This window comes from Odocoileus virginianus, chromosome 28, assembly GCF_023699985.2.
Source record: "Odocoileus virginianus isolate 20LAN1187 ecotype Illinois chromosome 28, Ovbor_1.2, whole genome shotgun sequence".
NCBI lineage: Eukaryota > Metazoa > Chordata > Mammalia > Artiodactyla > Cervidae > Odocoileus > Odocoileus virginianus.
Genome location: NC_069701.1, coordinates 32,735,342 through 32,752,689, shown reverse-complemented (window position 1 = coordinate 32,752,689; position 17,348 = coordinate 32,735,342). Strand labels below are relative to the sequence as shown.

Genomic DNA, 17,348 nt, shown 5'->3' with positions numbered 1-17,348 from the left:
CTAGGAGCAGCTGTCACATTAGCACAAAAGAGGTTGGTCAGTCCCTTGTCGGCACATCAATTGGAAGTAACTTGGAGGTCTGTAAGGAGCCTACTGCCACCTTCTTGCATGGCACCAGGAATGTGGTTTCCATCATTTTTTAAAACTTAACTAATTAAATGTTTTGTGTATTGATTTGGCTGTGCCAGGTCTTTGTCATGGCATGCAGGATCCTTTCATTGCAGCATTCTGGGTCTTTGAACTGTGGCGTGTAGGATCCTGACTAAGGACTGAACCTGGGCCCCGTGTATCAGGAGCTCAGAGTCTTAGCCATTGGACCCGAAGGGAAGTCCTACTTTGGGGTCTGCTGTCAGGCTGAAGTCAGGACTCTGGAGGTGGGGACTGAGATGACGGGACTGCTCAGTAGCTGACTCTCCGTGGGCTGAAAGCACGTGCTAGGACACTACTAGTCCATAGAGCACTTTGTGCAAATGGGGAAGGTACCTTCTTCATCAAGATAAGGTGTTTTAAGTTAGTGTGTATATACCACTGAGCCACCTGATTAGTTCTCTCTCTGGGATAGGGGTGAGGCACGTTTCCAGAACCCCAGACAGCAGCATGTGGGTCCATACACTCTTCTGCTCATTCACCCATGAGTGTTGAGGCGTCTACACTGCAGCTGCAGCGTCCACACTCTCCACTGCTCCTCTTGCTGCTTGGGGCAACTGTGTCAGGGTCAGAGCTTTGGGGAAGGGGCCAGAGCTGGACCTCCAAGAGTTCCATGACTGAGGCACCAATTTAGAATGGCAGACCCGGGATCAATCCCTGGGTCAGGAAGATCCCCTGGAAAAGAAATCGCAACCCACTGCAATATTCTTGCCTGGAGAATCCCATGGACAGAGGAGCCTGGTGGGCTACAGTCCGTGGGGTCACAGAGTCGGACACGACTGAGTGGCTGACCCTGAACAGTGCGCCTCCACCAGGAGCGACAGTAAAAGTGCACCCTGCACTTCACCAAGGTTAAAGCATGCCGTGTCCCAAGAAATGATTTATGAATTAAAAAAAAAACAAGACATCAATAAATGAAACTGAGGAGTAAAGAAGGGAGAAAGTGATTGTTCATTTTGGACCAGCATAGTTTCTGGGCAAAGGAAAGATTTAACTGAAATGGCTCCTCCTCATCACTTAAACAGACTATTTCTGGGCAAAACCAGCTACATCTTCACAGGAGGGTACAGGGGGCACCATCACTGCAGCGCTGGTGGGGGAGGTGGGGTTGGTAGGGCTGGTGGTAACATTGGCATGGCCACTGGTATCACTGGCAGCGCTGAAAGAGCCGGTGGCAGTGTTGGCTGGGTTGGCAATGACTACGGTCGGGACCTCTGTCCTGTTCTGAAAGACAAAGGATATGAGGCCATCAACTTCCCCTGTGGTCAACTGCAAAAATGGCCACAAATTCTTCCCCTTCCTGCTGCCATGCCCTTGGGTAGACCCTCCCTCACTGATGCTGGTCTTAGTCAGGAACTTCCCTGGGTCAATGGACCAACAGTGAAGATGTGAAGCATCAGAGATCTGAGAAATGTCTGCAAATCCACGCTTGCTCCCTCGCTGCTTTTCTAAATGCTGAGGCTGCCATCTAAAGAAGACTGGGCTGGTCCACTGGGTGATGAGAGAAAAGTAGGCCAGTTGGCCCTATTGGTAGGTGGCGTGCAACTGCCAGACCTACAATTGAGAGCATCCAAGATGATCCAGTTAGCAGGCAACTCACCAAACGACTGTAAACTCATGGTGAGTCCAGCAGAAGTCAACTGAGCTCACCCAAACCAGAAGAACTACCCAGCAGACCCAGAGAATCATAAACTTGACATAAGCCTTGACTGCCCTGTCTTCCTCTTATCAAACAGGAGGGCACATTGCAGTTTCCATCCCCTTGAATCCTGGGTTGGCCAGGTGACTTACATTGGCCAAAGAGACATTAAAGAATGTGGCATGAGCAGGGACTTAAAGTCTGTGCCTGTGGGGCTGGCTGTGACTCCCTGCTCTTGGAATCCAGCTACCCTTGAAGAAGCTCAGGCCAGCCTCCTGGAGGAAGTGATACCCCTTGGAGCAGAGATGAACTTTTCCTCGAAGATTCTGGTTGGTCAGCTGGTGCCAAGCTGGCAGCTGCTACACCTGTCTGAATGTGACACTGTGCAGGGCTCTATGGGGCTCCTGAGCATGAGGACTTTCTGTATCCCTCATCTCTTTGATTATAGGAATCAGCCTTCATACAGGTCCCCTGACCTTTCCTGAGTTCCAATGGGCCGATTCAAGCTGTTGTTAATTAGGGATGGGAGGGGATGAGAGACAAGGGAGAAATAAAACAGTCAAGACCAGTCTTGGGCAGGGTCCTATTTCCCTATCAGTGAATACACACAATATCTTTGAGCTATTTTTCTGATACTGAAACCCCCACCAGGTGAGAGAAGTTAATGATTAACAATAATGTACTGTCCACAAGTATGTAGACCCCAGACCAGTTGGACCTGAAAGTTGATGATGCTGGCTTCTACCTACCTTACCATCAACCCATCAGAAGAACGTCGACAAGCTGATCACACCCTCTTTGAACAATTACAATAAAACTTCCCACTATCTTCCCCAAGTTGAGACACAACAGTTTTGATGAGGGCATTAGGCCACTGTGACACCCCCTCCACCCCACCACCTTTGCCTGGCAGAGTAATAAAGCTATTCTTTTCTACTTCACCCACAACTCTGTCTCTGAGATTCAATTCAGCACCAGTGTATAGAGAAGCTAAGCTTTTGGTATCAAGTGGGTCCATCTGAGGCCAACAGAAGACCCACTGGTTACAATGAGACTCAGAATTATGAGCTAAAGAAATGTTTGCTGTTTTAAGCTTCTGAGTTTTCCAGCAGTTTCTTTTGCAGCAAAAGAAACACACAGATACACCCTCTTTGTGGTGGACTGAATATTTGTATGTTGGAATCTTAACCTCCAATCTGATGGTATCAGAAGGTGGGGCCTTTAGGGGGTAATTAGGTCATGAGGGGGCTTCCCAGGTGGCACTGGTGGTAAAGAACCCACTGGCCAATGCAGTAGACACAGGAGATGTGGGTTTAATCCCTGGGTCTGGAAGATCCCCTGGAGGAGGGCATGGCAACCACTCCAGTTTTCTTGCCTGGAGAATCCCATGGACAGAGGAGCTTGGCGAGTTACTGTCCATGGGGTTGCAAAGGGTCGGACACAACTGAAGCGACTTAGCACGCTTGCAGGTCATGAGGGGGGAGTGCTCATGAATGGGTTTAGTGTCCTTAGAGAGAGAGATGCCAGAAAGCTCTCCCTATCTTTCTGTAAGATAGGGAAACTGTAATACGAAGACAGCCATCCGAAAGCCAGGAAGAGAGTTCTACCACAACCGGACCATCCAGGCACCCTGATCTGAGATTCCTAGACTCTGAGAAATAATTACAAGCCATGCAGCCTGTGGTATATTTGTTATGACATCCTGAACCAACTAAGACGTCCTCTCAGGCCCCACTTCTCCCAATGTCCGGTCACCTCTGCTACCCCTGGAGCACTTTCTGATTCCTGGAGCAGGGCCCAACACTCACCATAAACTGGTTCCAGCACGTAGCCTGGCACCCAAAATGCGAGACCACACAGGTGAGGCAGAACTCCAGCAGGGCGAAGGGGAGGAGACCACCGGAAATTGCCTTCACGTTAATCTAGGGGCAGAGAGGAATGGGAAGGGTTTTGTCACAGAGGTGACTGTCCTGTGACCGTCCACGCCTGTAGGGCTCATTTTAGGCAAGCGCCACATGCCTCAGCTGGAGAGCCCCAGACCCTCTGGCACGTGCTTTGTGAGCAGTTGCTATGGGTGTCCCCTCACATGCCCCCATGGCACCTTTGAGGGCATGACAGCCAGACTTCCAACGGCTGGCATCTGCGTTTCTTTGCCTTGGGGCTTTCTCTGGCCCTTGGAGCCCACTTTGCTCTTCGTACAACAGGTCCAAAATTCTGGGGAGGTTTCAGATCAGCAGTCTATCAATGACTGACAGGGGCCAGTGGATAAATACCCTCGGTTGTCACCCCTGGGCTGGAGGGAGTGACTGAAGCATGGGTCGCACTGCCTTCCCAGGTGAGTTCTCAGTGCTGGAAAAGGTCACCTAGGGGAAGTCCTCTGACAGCTGGACCCAGGCAATTGGAGGTCTTCACCCCTTCCCTGTCCTTGGAAGGCACTTCTGCAGTAGGAGTCATTTTCGAGGATGCAGTCTTGAGAGTAGGTGGTGTTGAGACCACCTGGACTGAATGCAATTAAGTTTGTAGGATTCTGATGGGCAATGGAGAGGTCAACTCATCTTGCAGCGGCCCAAGACAAGCCTCATACATCAGTTCCTTGGCTTATTAGACCTGCCACCTGCCAGTCTGGCATGGCTGCCTCCCCCTGCCCTCCAGGTGTGGGGACTGGTTTGGGAACCAACACTCAGGGTAAGTGGCTGGATTACATCACATCTTTACTGGTCCCTTCTCTTTCCCACCTCATTTCTCACCACCCTGCTGGCATTTGCTTCCTCTCCCAAATAAGCTACTTGTCTCAAAGTCAGTTTTGGGACTTCCCTGGTGGTCCAGTGGTAAAGAATCTGCCTGCCAATGCAGGGGACATGGGTTTGATCCCTGATCTGGGAAAATTCCACACGCTTCGGGGTAACTAAGCCCATGTGCCACAATTACCGAGCTTGCCCTCTCGAGCCCACACGCCACAACTACCGAAGCCCTCGAGCCCTAGAACCTGGGCTCTGCAGCAAGAGAAGCCACTGCAATGAGAAGTCCACGCTCTGCAACTAGAGAGTAGCCCCTGCTGGCTGTAATTAGAGAAAACCTGCACATAGCAATGAGACCCAGTGCAGCCAAAAAAGAAAAAAGTCAGCTATGGGAGGAACCCAAAGCGAGACCCACCTCACAGGCACACTGGCACATGTGTGGCAGACTGGAGTCCAGGGCATTCGATGCCCCCAGGAGTAGTTTTCAACCAGCGATGGTGGGAATTGGTGGGTGAGTACCCCAGGCCCCTCACCCAGGACAGGATGTAACTCTGAGGCAGTGCCCTCTCTGTGGGCTAGAGTCCCAGCAGGACTAAGCTCCGGCAGTGACTTGCTTGGTGACATCCTTTATCGGTGCCTTCCTTTCCTTGTTCATCTTATTCTCTCCCCTACCGGTATTTCCTAGGGGAACCTCTGAAATAAATGACTTGCTCCTGAATCCCTGTTCCAGCACCTGCTTCTGGGGGCCCCAGATAAGACGAGACCCTGGGGACAGTACCTTCTGTTCTTGCCACCAGCTGTCCCTCCCTCAACAGCTTCCTGGGGGCAGGCGGCCTTGAGGTCTGAGTGTGGCTACCGCCCCTCCTGCTTGCCTTGGCGTTTGCTGCCTCCAAGCAGGAACAGAACAGATAAAAGGAGGGGCCACCTGGCTCCAGCTCTCTGGGTCTCAGTGTCCTCATCTATAAAATGGGGTCTATCTCACCTGCCTCAGAAGTCAGGGGTTTTGGTGAGGGTTACATATTTTAGGATGCTTTCGAATTGTGGTGCTAGAGAAGACTCTTGACAGTCCCTTGGGCAGCACGGAGATCAAACCTGTTAATCCTAAAGGAAGTCAACCTTGAATATTCATTGGAAGGACTGATGCTGAAGCTGAAGCTCTAATACTTTAGCCACCTGATGCAAAGAGCTGACTCATTGGAAAAGACCATGATGTTTCAAAGGATTGAGGGCAGGAGGAAAAGGGGATGACAGAGGGTGAGATGGTTGGATGGCATCACCAACTCAATGGACATGAGTTTGAGCAAGCTCCAGGAGATAGTAAAGGATGGGAAAGCCTGGCGTGCTGCAGTCCATGGGTTTGCAAAGAGTCGGACATGTCTGAGTGACTGAACAACAACAAATAACACATTTTAGGACCTAGGGCTGTCATACTAAGATGGAATTTGGCTGTGATTCCTTCCTGCTCTGGAACAACATCATAAACAAACCTCCCCAGTCTTTCGGAAGCCTGGGGTGCTGGTAGTCTGGATGCTCACCGGCAGGGTAAAGCACAGATCCATGATGAGAAGCAAGACCCCAGCCAGGGAAATGACAGCGCTGACCACATTCATGCCGATGCTGCCGTGAACCTGGAAGGGGTAGGGAGAGAGGCACAGGTGAGTTTGAAGCCAGGCCTGTGGGGAGCAGGAGGAAAGGGGAGCCTAGACAGGAAGGAGGTGGGTGTGGAGAGGCCAGCTTAACCTAAACTCACTGAGGTGAGAAGATTATTCTTTATTCAATAGGCAGAGTCTACCTGGGGCAGGGGCTGTCTTTGTTTGGGAAAATACCTCCATAAGCAGCTGACGGTGCAGGAAATGAGATTCAAAAGCCAGATTGGGAGGAGAGGCGGCAAGGATGCTGAGCTGCTCTGCAGAAGAAATGAGCAGGGTTGTGGGTGATGGTGGCAGGGGGCATCAGTTGGGATTCGAGCATTGCCTTAAGAGAAGGGAGATGAAAGTTCTGGTCCTGATGGAGGGAGCTGGAGTCTGGGCTGGCAGGATTGGCTGGGGAAGGTTTTCAGAACCAGAAAGTCTAGTACTCCATTTTAAAGGATCTGCTGCCCAGTATCGGGATGCTGAAATCCTCCAATCACTCACGATGTCCCCTGCTCACCTGCCTCCCCTGGGGGGTGGTTCTTAGGATTGGAGATGGGGAGGGAAGGACTGTGTCCAATTGTGGGCTGAGGCTGGGAAGGCTGGCAAGCAGAGTAGAGATGGAAGTAGACACTTCAACTGGAAGTCAATCATCAGAACCAGGGGGGACTGGGAGCCCCCCAGGAATTGGTAGGCATCTTGGAGAGGTCATTGGATTTCCCAGAAGATGTGGGACAAGAGTTTGATCCACTTTTGTTAGGGGATTAAGGAGCACTGTGAGCTCAGCTCATGTTGGGGGGCCTGGGGAAGGGTGTCTTAATCCCGTTGAAGGCGATGGAGTAAGGCAGACTGAGGGGCAGCAGACATTTGCCTTGCAGACAAAGGACTGGTCATTGGAAACCCTCCGTGGGACAACCCAGCCCCCTAACTAACCCATGGCTTTCCCATTGAAAAGGCAGAAGAGACAAGAAGCCCTTTGGAGAACATGGAGAGGGGGGAGGAAGGACTTGGAGCCAGGGATGAGAGGAGGGCCCTTAGAAGTTCTACATTCATCCCTAAGCTTCTTTGAGGCCACAACAAAAATCAAAACATGCACAGGTGTATCTCTGGCTGTCGAGACAGAGGATGACTTTCTGACAGTGCAAGGGAATTCTGGGTCCCGTGTCTTCTGATTTGAACTCTGAACTGTTCAAGGCTCACACTCCCCTCATTTTTCTAGGTCTAGCCAAAGGGGAGGGCAGGAAGTGCCTTAAAGAGGTGGCTGAAATGTATACACATTTCCACTTGGCCTCTGCCTGACATTCTGCTTAATTCTAGAGCACCCCAAGGTCATGGTGCTGTGACTACTTGGCCATTTGCCAAAATGCCAGGTGTCTGAGTAGTTAAATGCAATAGGTGAAGGTACAGTGCTGGGATCAGAGGGCTCTGGGTTTAAACCCCGACTCGGCCATGTTCCCGCCGTGTGATCTTAAGTCTTTCTGTGACTCAGTTTCCTCTTCTGCAGAATGAGGATCACAGAACTTTGTAGGCCTGTGGGGACTGAATGAAGTAAGGTATGTAAGATCTCTGAGCCCCGCAGCCAGGACCAGGCCACTCTGGGAGGCTACTGGGAGGCCCCTTCCCCCTGGAGAGTCACATTCTAACTTTGAAGGATGATGAAAGATGGAATTACAACTCACCATGCAAGAACTGTGGTTCTTTTCAGCCTCCACTGAGAGCGAGCCAGAGATGATAAACTACACAGACAAAAAGGAGTAAGAGCCGTTGTACCGTGTGTTGAAAAGACCACAGTCCATTCAGAGGTGTAGCTCTCAGTCTTTAAGGCCTACATACCTTGTTTCTTAAGATGGGCAGCTCTGTTTACCTCCTCTCAACATTTTCACTATCCCAATGGTTAGATGCCACAATACCCAAACTCTTCTGTGTCTAGGTTAAAATCTTTTCCCCTAAAAGCCTAAATTTTGTTTCAGGACGCTAGACATCTCATCTTTGTGTCTGGTCCCTATTGGGCCCACAGCCTGGGCACAGGCATCACCCAAACTCATGGATCATCTGGCCTCACGCTGCCCTATTCTCAACTGTGATCTTGGAAAAGCAGGGACAGGGTAGCAGGGTGAGCAGAGCTTTGGGGCTGGGAGATGGGAGACCCAGGCTTCTGCTCTACTCTTGCTTCTAACTTACCTTGCTGTGACCCTAGGCAAGATGCTGCCCCAGCCTGGGGGTCCTAACTGGCCCTGGATGCTGTGAGACAGGTGACAGCTATGTGAACCCAGAGGCAGGAAGAACTTGGTCCAGTTATGAGAGCCCTGAACTGAGGGGGCCTGGGCTCCATCAGGACTTTCTTCCAACCCTTCCTGGCTGTGAGACTGTAGTCATCTTGCCTAACCTCTCTGAGCCCCAGTCTTCTTATCTGGCAAATGGGCATGAACAAACAAACCCTGCTCTTTCCATCTACAAGAGGGTCATGTGATTCTGTAGTTGTTGTTTGGTTGCTGAGTCGTGTCTGATTCTTCGTGACCCCATGGACTGCAACGTGGCTCCCCTGTCCTTCACTCTCTCCTGAAGAGTTCCATATCCATTGAATCGATGATGCTATCTAACCATCTCATCCTTTGCTGCCCCCTTCTCCAACTGTCTTCAATCCTTCCCAGCAACAGGGCATAGACGAATAAGGGTGGGGTTATAAATGATTTACATATTTACATTTACATCAAACGAGAACCCTGAGAGGGTGGAATAATTAAAGCACGTGATTGGCTTGAGTGTAGCTGAAAGTTCCTTAGAGGCAGGGGGCGAGTTGCTGGGGCACTGGGTCTGGGCTGGGTCCTTAACCCTGTCCTGCACCTACAGTCTTAGGTGGCTGGCTCTGGGCTCCCAGGGCCCTATTATTGGGAGTGCATTCCAGGCTCTTTCTTCCTTCACTCCCCCATCCCGGTCTGATAACTCAGAATCCAGAAGAAGGCCACAGGGCCTTGTACTCACGAATATTCCTCCCCAGATCAGGTACCCTGACATCGCAGAAAAGGAACGAGAATTTCCCTCATACAGTGAAGGATTGATGGCAGTGAAGATGTGAGTCAGGCCAATGAGGATCTGGATCGCCTGTGGGGAGGGCAAGGCATTGTGAGAAAGAGCAGAGCTGGGGGCCTATGGGACTGTAGCTGCTCTCGGCAGCCCAGACTGTACCCCAGAACCCCTGAGTATGACTGCTGTTGGGGCCAAAATCTCTTGGGGTGGGGTCCATGTCAAGGTGTTGTTTTGAAGCTCCAGATGACGCCAATGTACACTCAGAATTGGGAGCCATGGACATAAAGGGAAGGCGGAGGGGTGGGGGATAGAACAGATCAGGAAGACCTTCCCTTTGGACTCTGCACCTGCAGGCTTGCAGAGAAGATGCCTGGGCGGGGACTTTGGCAGCAAACCAGCTTGAATCCTGGCTCTGGCACTCTCCAGCTGCATGGCCTCAGGCAAGCACCCTCCCTGTGTCTCTCAGTAAGACAGGGATGACTGTATCTGGCTTGTGGGGTTGCTGTAGACAGGAGTCCCCAACCTCCAGGATCTAATGCCTAATGATCTGAGGTGGAGCTGATGTAACAATAACAGAAATCAAGAGTACAATAAACATAATGCTCTTGAAATATAGTGCTCATCCTGAAACCATTGCCCCCACCCTGTCTGTGGAAAAACTGTCTTGCAGGAAACCAGTCCCTGGTGCCAAAAAAGGTTAGGAACCACTGGTTGCAGAGATTAGAAAGAGGGCCCCGAAAAGACTTCCCTGGCAATACAGTGGTTAAGACTCTCCCTTTCAATGCTGGGGTGTGGGTTCAATCCCTGGTTGAGGAACTAAGATCCCATGTGTCACAAGGGATGGCCAAATTTTTTTTCTTTTTCTTTTTTTTTTAAAGTGCCCATAAAGCTCATAGATAGGTCCTGCCACTTGGGAGGTGTTTGCAAGCCCTCCACCCACACCTTTCCTAGGCCCCACCCCTGTGTATTCCCTGCTGTGGGATCCTCTGTGCCTGCAAGCCTGTGCTGTTTCTCCTTCCCACCTGCTTTTCTTCCCCTTCTGTCTGAAAGGTACTGGCTTCACCTTCATCCTACTGAAATCCCATCTTTCTTTCAACGACCAACTACATCCTTTCACCGACACCCCCACATTCAGGACAAAACACCTCCTATTTGGGGATCCTGCAGCACTTGCTATACCTGAGGACTTGGGGTGACATTTGACTTCTTCAGGCCTCAGGTTGCTCAGGGGTCAAATGATCAGGGTTGAACAGATGTGTCAGCTCTCACGTTCAATGAGTCTATAGCTTAGTGTACAGATCTGGGTTTCATGTCAGCTGCTTCATCAAATAACAGCTGATCTTGATCTTGTCTGTGTGCCCACTTTATCTGTATCTTAAAATAAAGGTGTAGCTTCTCCCAAATGGACTGTAGTTCACTAAAGAGAGTCCATGTTTTTGGCCTTTCTCTGTGTTTAATCAGGTTCCCCAGGCATTTGCTCTAACTTAAAATAATTCTTTCAAAAGACTTTAAAGTAATTGGAACCCAAAGTTAACAAGCATTTGTCCAGCATTAATTAATAAGGAAAGTAATCATAACATGAAATTATAACTACTATGTAATATCATATAATAGCTTCACCTATTGAAGGTTTTCCATACACGTTTATAATCTCACTTCCTGCCTGTGACCAGGATTTCTATTCCTGATACTGTTGACAAAAGAAAATTTCCCATACTGAGGTTTGGGGAAGTCATTCCGGCTTGTACATGATATGCTAACTAAAACAGCCTGTTTATGGCCTATCAAACCTCTATTGTACATTTGCTTTAGTCATTAAAGAAAAGGGCATATTGACCAGAAGTAAAGAATGTCTATGTTAAATACATATTAGGAATCTCTCTGCTGGTCCAGTGGTTAGGGCTCTACGCTTTCATTGATGAGGGTGTGAGTTTAATCCCTGGCCAGGGACTAAGACCCTGAAAGCTATGCAGCTTGATCCCCCCACTAAAAAAAACTCACCTGGAAAATTTTTGGACTTCCATGGTGGTCTAGTGGCTAAGACTCTGTGCTCCCAATGCAAGGGGCCCAGGCTCTGATCCCTGGTCAGAGAACTAGATACCACACACCACAACTAAGAAAAGATTCAACAAGCTGCAACTAAGACCTGTTGCTGCTGCTGCTGCTGCTAAGTCGCATCACTCGTGTCCAACTCTGTGCGACCCCATAGACGGCAGCCCACCAGGCTCCCCCGTCCCTGGGATTCTCCAGGCAAGAACACTGGAGTGGGTTGCCATTTCCTTCTCTAATGCATGAAAGTGAAAAGTGAAAGTGAAGTTGCTCAGTCATGTCTGACTCTTAGCGACCTCATGGACTGCAACCTGGCACAGCCAAAAAAAAAGACAAAGAGAGGTGAAATGCCTCCCTTCCTGGGATGCCAATGCTGGTGCTCCTTCAATGATAAGCCTCCCTTCCCAGGTGCATTAGATCCCTGGGTCCAGAAGATCTGCTAGAGACAGGAATGGCAACCCACACCAGTATTCTTGTCTGGAGAATTCCATGGACAGAGGAGCCTGGCTGTCTACAGTCCATAAGGTTGTAAAGAGTCAGACATGACTGAGAGGCTAACACTTACTCCCAGGTGCAAAGGCCACACTGACTCCCTGTGTACGTGTTGATCTGTTTTGTTTTTTTTTTTAAAGAAATGTACACTTGATCCAACAAGATATAAAACAGCTGACAACCCTATTTCTCCAGAGCAGTTTCTCAGAGTTATTTGAGAGGCTGTCTTCTGAGCTACACGCCTCAGTTTGGCTCAAATAAAACCTTCTTCTATTCCTAATATAGATTGGTTATTTTTGCTGGTACTGTTTTATAGAAGTTAATCCAAGATTTGATTTGGGTACGGTTAGGAGAGTCGGACACGACTGAGAGACTTCACTTTCACTTTTCACTTCAATGCATTGGAAAAGGAAATGGCAGCCCATTCCAGTGTTCTTGCCTGGAGAATCCCAGGGACGGGGGAGCCTGGTGGGCTGCCGTCTATGGGGTCGCACAGAGTCGGACACGACTGAAATGACTTAGCGGCAGCAGCAGCAGGAGGCAAGCAATCCCTTGCTCTTGGTACAGTCCACTGGTTTGTCCCTGCAGGACCGACGAGGAGGGGTGGGCTGGGGTGTGTGTGAGCCTGGCCTATCCTCCTGCCCCCAGCTCAGGTGAGCTGCTGAGTTTGTGCTCTTCAAGCACCAGGACAATTTATGCATGTCCTGTGGCAATTACCAGGAGGTACTGTAGTTACAACAGCCCCTCCTAGGTCTTCAAGGATGGTTTCTGGACAAAGACAAGGGAGAGACTGGCCTCTGTGGGGTCGTCCTGACCCAACCTCCCGAAGCTGCCACCTACCTTTGTGTCTTCTGCCCTCTAAATCCATTCCCTTCCTTTGCACTCACTACAGCCGGGCTCATGAAGGGACCCAAACTGGAGAGAAAGAGAGATCACACTCACCCCCAGTGTCCTGACCTCCTCCTTTATGAATTTCTTGGGATCGAACGTAAAAAACGATTCAAATGGCATGTTCCATTGGGACTGGTTGGAGGTATACATCAGCCCAGGAGTAAATGTGGGGGGATTCTGAGGGCCCCCAGGCAGGGTCTGGAGGTCTGTGGTTCCCAGTGAGTACTGGATTTGCCCAGGTGGGGTCTGCAAACTGGCCACTGCTGCCGGATGCTGAAGCGCAGTGGGCGGACCCTGTGTGGTATTCACTCCCGCTGGATTCTGGATCACCACGTATGGCGTCTGTAAGTTCGCTCTTCCTGCATCACTCTCGGTCACTCTGGATGTTAAGTAAGTGGCCATGCCCACAGGCTGCACCTTGCTCCCAGGAGCCACAGGATTCCTGGCCTGGATCATGTACACATTTCCTGGTGCCATAACACCAGGCACAGCGTTGGCTCCAACTCCCTGCTCCGTCATGATGCTCAAGTGCTGCAAAACAGGTAAGAAGGTGCATTTTCCCTCCTCTGAGAAAATTAATATGTGCTGCATCTGATCCCATCCTTATCTTTAGCTTCATCTTCATTAAAATAAAAATCACCAAAAATAAAAACATGTCCATAGGATTCTCCAGGCAACTATACTGGAGTGGGTTGCCATGCTCTCCTCCAGGGGAATCTTCCTGACCCAAGGACTGAACCCATGTCTCTTATGTCTCCTGCACTGGCAGGCAGGTTCTTTACCACTAGCGCCACCTGGGAAGCCCCGACAAGCTGAGAGGCCTGGAGAATTTCTTCATTATCTGTGCTGATGAGCAAGTACACCATGGGTGGCGGCGGACGAGTAGCTTCAGACTCTGAAGACACTGACAGGTGGAGAGATTTCCCATTCAGATGAGAGAAAAGGCCCCTTATATCATTAATGTTGATATTAACTGTTAATGTTAATTGCTGCAGCTGCTGATCTTGTCTCTCCACCTAAATGATACACTCCCTGCTGGCAGGAAACTGAATTCTACATTACTAGATTCCAGATAGCATCACCGAGTCAATGGGCATAAATTGAGCAAACTGGGAGATAGGGGAGGACAAAGGAGCCTAGCAAACTAGATTGCAATGAGTCACACACAACTGAACAAAAACAACAGATTCCAGAAGTCTGCTATCAGGGAGCTTTCTGCTCAATAGAAAGTGCCTCTAAGTCACACTTACAAAATGAATTTCATCACATCCCACCCCACCATGATCCTAATTGCTTCCAGAAGGAGAGAAACACTCTGAACTATCAGTGACCAACCTGGGTTTGGCTGGCTAATTAATTGGCACTATTTAATATTAATAAGCTAAAAAGTAAACTCAAAGGCAAGACAGCATCAGGGCTAAGAGTTCAGACATCTTTGGGTCCTTTTCCCAGTCCCTTCATTTACTAGTTACACAACCTTGATCAGTTGCATGAGTTCTTTAGGCTTCAGTTTCCTTATCTCTGACAGGTAGATCATAATAACACCTTTCTCAGAGGGTGTCATCAGGATTAAGTGAGAAGGCTTCCCACACAGAGCCTGGCACGGAGGAAATACTTAACATCTGTTTGTTGATGAGTAGACACCATTCTTGGGCCTCCCTGATGGTTCAGCAGTAAAGGATATGCCTGCAATGCAGGAGACTCAGATTTGATCCCTGGTTGGGAAGATCCCCTGGAAGAGGAAATGGCAACCCACTCCATTCTTGTCTGGAGAATCCCATGGAGAGATGAGTCCGACAGGCTACAGTTCATGGGGTTTCAAGAGTCATACATGACCTAGTGACTTAAACCACCCCTACCACCACCTTCTTGGAGAAGGGCCTTTGTTTTGAACATATTTCCTAATTGATCTCAAACTCATTTCCAGTACCTACAGCCGTGGATCTCAAAGTGTGGTCTCTGGACAGGTGAGACTATTTCACTTGGGAACTTATTAGAAATGTAGATTATTGGTCCTCTGCCTCAGTTCAGTTCAGTCGCTCAGTCGTGTCCGACTTTTTATGACTCCCATGAACTATAGCACGCTAGACTTCCCTGTCCATCACCAACTCCCAGAGCCGGCTCAAACTCATGTCCATTGAGTTAGGGATGCCATCCAACCATCTCATTTTCTGTCATCCCCTTCTCCCCCTGTCTTCAATCTTTCCCAGCATCAGGGCCTTTTCCAGTGAGTCAGCTCTTCACGTCAGGTGGCCAAAGGATTGGAGCTTCAGCTGCAGCATCAGTCCTTCCAATGAATATTCAGGACTGATTTCCTTTAGGGTTGATGGGTTTGATCTTGCAGTCCAAGGGACTCTCGAGAGTCTTCTTCAACACCACAGTCCAAAAGCATCAGTTCTTCGGTGCTCAGCTTTCTTTACGGTCCAACTCTCACATCCGTACGTGACCACTGGTCCTCTGCCTAGACCTACTAAATAAGGGCTTCCCAGTGGCTCAGATGCTTAAGTGTCTGCCTGCAATTTGGGAGACCCAGGTTCAATCCCTGGGTCAGGAAGATCCTCTGGAGAAGGAAATGGCAACCCACACCAGTACTCTTGCCTGGAAAATTCCATGGATGGAGGAGCCTGGTAGGCTATAGTCCATGGGGTTGCAAAGAGTCAGACACAACTGAGCGATTTCACTTTCACTAAATAAGAACCCCCCAAGTCTGGGGACCAGCTGTCTGTTTAAAATGGGGTTTTTTTTATTGTGGTAAAAGATATATAATATAAAACATACTATTTTAACCATTTTAAGTATATATAACTGTACAGCTCAGTGGCACTAAGTGCATTCACATTGGGGTGTACATACACCCCAATATTCATTGCAGCACTTATTACAGAGCCAGGGCATGGAAGCAACCTAAATGTCCATCAGCAGCTGAATGGATAAAGCAGATGTGGTACATAAATACAATGGAATATTACTCAGTCATAAAAAGAAAAAAATTGTGCCATTTGCAGCCGTCTGTTTTAACTTACTCCCCAGGTGACTCTGAGGCTGGTGAAGCTTGAGAACCACAGTGGTATATAAATGTCCTACACATCTTGTTGGTTTAATTCCTTTCTCTTAGACCCTAACAGGTAAAAGTATAAACTATATAGAGCTCCAAGAAATTCCCAAAATTTTTCTTAATTTAAAATCTAGGGACTTCCCTGGTGGTCCAGTGGTTAAGAATCCATCTTGCAATGCAAAGGAGTCCTGGCTGGGGAACTAAGATCTCGTATGTCCTCAAGGAGCTAAGACAGTGGGCTGTCTGATGCAGCCAAGTAAATATTTAAAAAAATAACTAATTTAAAAAATCTAGCTGGTCTCTCCAGTTCTCCCACAAGAGCAACAGCTTTCACTGGTCTGTCAACTGACAGTTCAGGCACTCACTGTGTCTCCTCACTTTTTTTTTCTCTTTTAAAAGCATTTGTTCTTTTTCTTTTCTCTCCCATTATTTTTTATTCTACCTGCATCCCTGCAAACAGGGAGATGGAGTCTTTGAAGGTGAAATAACTTGCTTGTGGATAAATGGATTTGAGACTTGAATTTATTCTTTCTGACTGCTATCTTCTTTTCACTATTTTTTAATTAATTTTTCAGAAAGAATGCTCTCTCTGCCAGGTGACATAGGAGTGGCAGAATGTTTGGCAGTGTCAACTGAGATGGACATACGCAGCATGTGCCACTTCTGCCTTGACCCTGATTTACCCCTTGCTTTCTCAGAGGAGCTTCAGATTTCCCATAAGGGTGGTTCATAATAACAACTACAGCAAGCATCGGTGTTTAGACTCCACAGCCCTGTAGGCATCAGGCAATTCCTCCACCTATATATCACTGCTGTGAGCATTTTGCAGACAAAGTAACTGAGGTTAAGAGAGGTTAAGTAACTCAGGTCATAGACACACAGCTGCTGCTGCTGCTAAGTCACTTCAGTCGTGCCCGACTCTGTGCGACCCCATAGACGGCAGCCCAACAGGCTCCTCTCTCCCTGGGATTCTCCAGGCAAGAACACTGGAGTGGGTTGCCATTTCCTTCTCCAAGAAACACAGCTACGAAATGCCAAAGCTGAGATTTGAACCCTGGACCGTCTGCCTTCAGTTTTCATAATGGATACCACACAGAATGTTATAGTCTGCTACATGATATGAGAGAATGGATTATATCTGTCTCCCTTTTTCAGAACAGACTTTCTTCTTACGTGTGTGATAAATAATAAAACTACAAACCTGGCAACTGGCAGAGGCAGCTGGATCCTGTGATAGACTCTCCCAAGACCCTTTTAGTCCCCGCTGCCGTCAGGAACAAGGGAGGGGGTTCTTTAGGAGCCTTTCCAATAGTTCCAGATCTGCCCTATACCTGATCACACTTTAATTACAGCTGGACTCAGGGAGGGGGGAAATGGAGATGTCCTGTGGGGTTTCCCACCTTCTATCTTAAGGTATCTGGGTTCACACAGAGATATGAACCATCTCTGAAACCTGTTCTGTTTCTTCACTTACCTCCTTAGCTGGCCAGACTCTGCGTCTCCAAGGTTAGGTGGTTGCAAATTCTGTCTCTGTGGACTGCACTGGTTTATCTCAAATGCTTTTATGAAAAGGTATATACATCATATACAGACCCCTGATTTATGGCATTTCCCCAGAGACCCTACTCAGGGCCCGTCTAGGCCCTTTGTCTCCCCTAGTATGATCCAGTTTCTGTGAG

At 48.8% G+C, this 17,348-nt stretch overlaps 1 protein-coding gene across 1 annotated transcript; it reads right to left on the bottom strand.

The window, feature by feature from the left end:
• Positions 1-1,173: 1,173 nt before the first annotated feature.
• MS4A18 (membrane spanning 4-domains A18) lies at positions 1,174-13,133 on the bottom strand. The gene is made up of 6 exons (XM_070457083.1): positions 12,666-13,133; positions 9,138-9,257; positions 7,835-7,891; positions 6,060-6,152; positions 3,595-3,708; positions 1,174-1,371 (listed from the first exon to the last, which is right to left on the bottom strand). The coding sequence occupies exons 1-6, from the start codon at positions 13,131-13,133 to the stop codon at positions 1,174-1,176; spliced, it is 1,050 nt and encodes a 349-aa protein (XP_070313184.1).
• Between the last annotated feature and the right edge of the window lie 4,215 nt (positions 13,134-17,348).